Consider the following 6,745-nt stretch of genomic DNA (forward strand, 5'->3'; position numbering starts at 1 on the left):
TAGGGCTTTACGATAACTTAACGTCTGGATTTAATTTTTAATGCTATCCCACTGGGCAAAAACTGGTTGATCAACGTTTTTTCCACATAATTTCAACCCTAAAAAAATAATTGTGCTGATGTTGAATCAACGTGGAAAACTGATTGGATTTGCAAAAAGTCATAAATAGATTGATCTGGCCAAAACAACTCCATGATGTCGACATGAAAAGATAATGTAATAACCACCTTTGTTTAGGCAAGCCTAAATGATTTCAGAAGCAAAATGTGGCTTAACAAATCACATAATACGTTATAATCACATAATATGCTAAGGCATATTTCTGTCTGTGATAAAGCCATTTTGTAGGGAAAAACACTCATTCTGATTGGCTGGGGCTGGCTCCCCAGTGGGTGGACCTGGCTGCCAAGTGGGTTGGCCTATGCCCTCCAAGGCTGCACCCCTGCCCAGTCATCTGAAATCCATAGAATAGGCCCTAATGAATGTATTTCATTTGACTGATTTCCTTATATGAACTGTAACTCAGCAAAATCGTTGAAATTGTTTCATGTTGCGTTTATATTTTTATTCAGTGTATTTTTGGCATAATCACCTTCCTACCCCAACTTATTTACATACTTTTCAGGGCATTGCTCTGACTGAATGGAGTGTTGAAAAAATATTTATTTTTGTGGAAAAGTATTTATCTACATTGTACAATTTTGGATTCAGGGTGTATCGACGTTTTTGAACCCAGGATGGGGCACAAAGGAATCTCGGTGACAGGTCTGGTCTGCGGCTTTGCTTTCTTTATTGTAATGCTGCACTCCGTCTATTTTGTCCATTTGATTTAAGCTGATTCAAAGATTGTCGATGGTTTTCATTTGATTAATTATTTGTTCTGTTTTTATGTACAACTACTTATTGTGTTTTATGTAGTTAATCCTGACCAGGGACTAAATGTATCCAGTTGATCAAGCATATAGGCAAGCAGGAGTTCTATTGAAAAAATGTTGGCACGTCTTTAAGTTCAAATGTGGCCTGTTGGCATGAAGGCCTATTTGGACAGGGGTTACGAAAGAGAAATGCTGTATGTGAAGAGCTAGCGTATCTAAACAGAGTGACGAGAGAAGTGGCGTTTGGCGTTAGAACGTCTGAAATGCAGCGGCCTTGCTGTGCCGCTGTCCATGGTACTGAGGTCCTATTAAACACCAGAAGGGTTTACAATTCATTGTTGTTTGACTATCATCATTTCCACCCATTGCCATGCTCTCTGTTTTTGCGTATTGCGCTGATGAATGTGTGTTGACAAAAAACACCACTATAAATCTGATATTTGCAACGTATTTCTTCCACATAATCTATATCTCGTGAAAAATAGCGTGGGATCGGTTTATATATCCTTTCTGTTCCTGTGTGGCTTTTTATCGTTTCCTGGTTCTATTTGGTTATTTTCATAAGCTAAGGGGGATTTTATATTCAATTGTTCAGTAATCAATCATGCAGACCACTTATTGACTTTCTTATGACGGCTTTTCCTGAAATATATATTCTGAATAATTACTGTTATTATGTGTACTTTTTAAAGATTACTCACAGTGTCGCTGTTCACCAGCTGTGTTTGGATAGATCCAGTTCTCCACCCACTGCTGTTGTTACAAGACTCGGGTGTTCGGTTTTCATTCCGCATTTGAAATTATTGGACACGGTCAAATTGCAGATTTTGCGGATGTCATTTTTATCAAACTTCCTGCTTTTGTGGAATACTATTTATCTACATTATATTATTTTGGATTCAGGGTGTATCGACGTTTTTGAACCCAGGATGGGGCACAAAGGAATCTCGGTGACAGGTCTGGTCTGCGGCTTTGCTTTCTTTATTGTAATGCTGCACTACGCCAATGGAGACGTGAGCTATTCTTTTCCGGAGGAGATGAAACGCGGATCTGTGATTGGAAATATAGCCAAGGATCTCGGGCTGGAGGCAAGCAGACTTTCTGCTCGTAAGGCCCGTGTTGATACTGAAGGAAACAGTAAACGTTATTGTGACATTAATCTGAGTACCGGAGATCTGATTGTTGCGGAGAGGTTTGACAGAGAGGGGCTTTGTGGCAAGAAGGCTTCGTGTGTTTTAAAACAGGAACTTGTATTGGAGAATCCTTTAGAGCTTCACAGTATCAGTCTTCATGTTCAAGATATAAATGACAATTCTCCACAATTCACAGAGGATTTGATTAAATTTGAAATAGGAGAATCCGCAGGCAAGGGGGCTCGTTTTTCTCTAGACGAGGCCCACGACGCAGATATAGGACAGAATATGGTTCAGAGTTATACACTAGAAAGAAACGAACATTTCGTGTTAAATGTTAATACGAAAACAGGGGGACGCAAATACGCTGAATTAGTATTAGATAAGGAGCTAGATCGTGAACAACAACAAGAGTTGAAATTATTGCTTACAGCTGTAGACGGAGGCACTCCGCAGAGATCAGGTACTGTAGTCATACACGTCACTGTACTGGATGCTAACGATAACGCCCCAGTGTTTAGCCAGGCCGTCTATAAAGCCAGTCTGCCTGAAAACTCTCCTTTAGATACTGTAGTGGTTACAGTGAGTGCGACAGATGCAGATGACGGAGCAAATGGCGAAGTAACATACAACTTTGACCATGTTTCAGATGAATATGTACATTTATTCTCTTTAGATCACAAAACAGGTGAAGTAAGAATTATTGGAAAAGTTGACTATGAGGAGGCTTCATCATATGAATTACAAATAAGGGCTAAGGATGGGGCAGGTTTAACATCATATTCATTTTTAATTATTGAAATTACTGATGTTAATGACAACGCCCCTGTGATATATCTAAAATCTCTGACTAACCCCATACCTGAGAACGCGTCTCCTGGTACAGAGGTGGGCATCATTAACGTGCAGGATAGAGACTCTGAGAATAACCGACAGGTCCGCTGCTCCATTCAGCAAAACGTTCCCTTTAAGCTGGTGCCATCAATCAAAAACTATTATTCTCTGGTGACCACGAGCGAACTGGACCGGGAACTAGTGTCTGATTACAACATTACAATCACTGCCACCGACGAGGGCTCTCCACCTCTGTCCTCCTCTAAAAGTGTTCCGTTATCTGTAGCTGACGTCAACGACAACCCACCTGTGTTTGAGGAACAGTCCTATAAAGCCCACGTGACTGAAAATAACAAACCTGGTGCCTCCGTGTGTTCCGTTACTGCACGAGACCCAGACTGGAGACAGAACGGAACAGTGATTTATTCTCTCTTACCAGGTGAGGTGAATGGTGTACCAGTGGCCTCGTTTTTATCCGTTAACGGAGACACGGGGGTGATCCACGCTGTGAGGTCGTTTGATTATGAGCAGTTCGGGAGTTTTAAAGTCCACGCGGTGGCCAGAGACAACGGTTCTCCTCCGCTCAGCAGCAACGTCACGGTCAGTGTGTTCATAACAGATGTGAATGACAACTCTCCTCAGATACTATACCCCGCCCCGAAGGGAAACTCCTTCATGACCGAGCTGGTCCCCAAAGATGCGCACGGAGGCTCTCTGGTTTCCAAGGTGATAGCGGTGGACTCGGACTCCGGGCAGAACGCCTGGCTGTCCTATCATATAGTCAAATCCACTGATCCGGAACTTTTCACTATTGGTCTCCACAGTGGAGAGATCAGGACACAGCGGGACATTTCTGAATTTGACAGCATGAAACAGAACCTCATTGTGTCAGTGAAAGATAACGGACAGCCCTCTCTCTCTGCCACCTGTAGCATGTATTTGGTGATTTCTGATAACTTGGCTGAAGTGCCAGAACTGAAAGATGTCTCTTATGATGAGAGCAATTCCAAACTCACCTCTTATCTGATCATCGCGCTGGTGTCCGTCTCCACCTTTTTCCTCACCTTCATTATTGTCATCCTGGCCGTGATGTTTTGCCGCAGGAGAAAGCCCAGACTGTTGTTTGACGGAGCGGTCGCCATCCCCAGTGCGTATCTCCCTCCCAACTACGCAGAGGTGGATGGCGCGGGAACTCTCCGCAGCACTTACAATTATGACGCATACCTGACGACGGGTTCGCGCACAAGTGACTTCAATTTCCTCACATCTTACAACGACAACACACTGCCCGCGGACCAGACTCTGAGAACAACTCCAACAGACTTTGCTGAAGCACTTGACGACTCGGAATGGTCACCAGAGGTAGGACTTTAATGCAATAATAATAATACAGAAGATTTGTTTTTAGCCCTATATGATAGCATTGAGGCTACACTAACTGTAGCTAACATGCTTTCTATAATCACATTCTTTCTGGAGAAACCGCTTTTCCTCATTAACCCAGCTTGACTACAACAGCAAGTTATGTATCCTTTGGTTTCATGATATTTGAAATGTTTTTAAAGACTATTTCAATCCCCTCTCTTTTTACTTGAGAAATCCTGATCGTCTATTATGCGTGGTTTGCTTGAGTTGTAATGTGGTAAGCTCTTTTTGTTATTGATAGAATCTGTGGATTTTTCACACGATAGCCTATTCTCCAAAATATCGTTATTTTTTAAACAAGCCTTAGAAAGTTGGTTGCAATTTCAGTTTAATCCACCTGAAAGTACGGAACAAATAGTACAACAAATATTGTGGTTAAATTCAAATATACTAATTGATTTAAAAAAAAATATTTTTCAAATATTTTTTTTTTAAAGGTATAATTTTTGTGAATGATATGATAAATAGGACTGGTGGAGTTATGTCACACATGCAGCTAACACAGACATATGGAAATGTCTGCTCTACCCAAAATTACAAACAACTAATTGCAGCATTACCACAAAAATGGAAGAGGCAAGTAGAAGGGGGAAAAGTAAGGAACTTGTCTGTCGGCCCCACATTAAAGACCAAAAATGGATGAAGAAAAGTGTGATAAATAAAAACATATACCAATTTCATTTAAATACCAAAAAACTGACAGCTGTGCCATATAAATTGCAAAATAGTTGGGAAGAGATGTTCGATGTACCCATTCCATGGCACATGGTTTATGAATTGATATGCATAACAACGCCTGATTCAAAACTTTCGAGTTTGTCCAATTTAAATTACTATACAAAATTATTGCAACTAATAGAATGTTATATATATGGGGGATACATTCTTCCCAACTCTGCAGATTCTGCTGTGAGGAGGCAGAGTCATTAGATCATTTATTTTGGTATTGTCCATATGTAGCTCGTTTTTGGTCACACGTCCAGGAATGGCTGAAGAATTGCAACATTTGCCTAGAACTAACACTACAGATAGCAATAGTGGGTGGTTTGAAAAGACATAGTCAATCAATCAATAATATAATAATTATTTTAGCAAAAATGTTTATTTTTAATTTACAATCTGTATAAGCTATGAGAATAGGAAGGTTCAATTATTTTGTGAAGCTTCACAGCACAGTTGAAAAATATATGGCAAATAGAAACCCGAAATGGATGATGTTGAGAGATAGATGGGAGGGGTTGAATGGAGCTGAAGGGTGGGACTAATAACAAGATAAACAATGTAAAACATACGGGATCTGTAAAATGTATATAGGTTCGGAACTTTTGTGAAATAGCACAGTTACAAATAGAAATCAAACTGGATGGACATCAGAAATAGAGGAAGGACTAAGAACAAACAAGAGAGAACTATTGTAAAGTAGACTGTGTCTGTAAAATGTGTATACGATGTATAAATTGAAGGTAAAAGCAGAAGTGTTTATTAGTTTACTCCAATTGGGGGATCGGTGGTAGGGTTGTGGGGAATAATAATAAAGGTATATTCTTTAAAAAAATATGTCTATATAGGTATGTGTATGTATATATGTGTAGATGTATGTATATATGTGTAGATGTATGTATATATGTGTAGATGTATGTATATATGTGTATATGTATGCATGCATGTATGGATATGTATATTTACAAAAAATATATATGGGGGATTGGAAATGATGCAGACAATTACATTGATGGAAGCAACATTCTTTCCGCAATATTAAGCTGATCCACCCCTTCAATTTTTAATAAAAATAACACTAAGTAGGCTGCCTATAGTATACACAAATCAGATATACAAATATATTACAAATATTGTCAAATGGTGACGTTTCTACTAGTTAAAAACACAAACAGTTTGTTCTTGACATTGGAAAAAGGGCTATCTTAACTTCACGGTGTGATTTTAATGCCCTGATTTCTGTAAGTAAATGATTCCAGCCAGTTGGTCCTTTCTATTTATTAGTAACAGAGTGATGGGAGAAGCGGTGTGAGAGCGTCTGAGGAGCAACGAGAGTCCTCGCAGTGTCACTGTCCATGGTTCTGAAATGTCTAAAATCTTATTTTAAACCAGTAGGCTTTACTATTGATCGCTGTTTGACCATATTCTTATTCCTTCCCATGCTCTATTTTTTCTATAGCAGTTATGAGTTTGCTCTGGCTGAGGAACCAGCATCGAATATATTGCTTTGTTGTCTCTCTTGCAGATAGATGTGTTGTATTTTGTATTCATAGTATACCTGATCTTAACTGATGAAAAAAGAGTGGGGCTGATTTTAATAATTTATGTTTGTATTGTTAAATATCCTTTAGTTTTCCGTGTTTCTCTTTCGTTTTCTAATAGTAAATTGACCAATTAAACTTACTGAGGGGTATTTCTAACCACTTCTCAGTGAAACATTAAGAGAACTGTAAGCTAATAATGTACATTCTGTTGGGT

At 39.3% G+C, this 6,745-nt stretch overlaps 1 protein-coding gene across 7 annotated transcripts in view; it reads left to right on the forward strand.

The window, feature by feature from the left end:
- LOC129827758 (protocadherin gamma-C5-like) overlaps window positions 1-6,745 on the forward strand; it is a 231,123-nt gene that overhangs the window by 56,668 nt on the left and 167,710 nt on the right. Inside the window, exon 1 of one of the 7 annotated variants that reach the window (XM_055888920.1) lies at window positions 17-4,140. The exons of 4 other annotated variants lie outside the window; for them this stretch is intronic. In XM_055888920.1, coding sequence (XP_055744895.1) covers window positions 1,505-4,140 — 2,636 coding nt within the window. In that variant the 5' untranslated portion in view covers window positions 17-1,504. Of the gene's footprint in view, window positions 1-16; window positions 4,205-6,745 lie in introns of those variants that run through there. 2 more of the 7 variants (XM_055888891.1, XM_055888892.1) reach the window with 2 other exon arrangements.

The sequence above is a fragment of the Salvelinus fontinalis genome, chromosome 29, assembly GCF_029448725.1.
Source record: "Salvelinus fontinalis isolate EN_2023a chromosome 29, ASM2944872v1, whole genome shotgun sequence".
Classification (NCBI taxonomy): Eukaryota; Metazoa; Chordata; class Actinopteri; order Salmoniformes; family Salmonidae; genus Salvelinus; species Salvelinus fontinalis.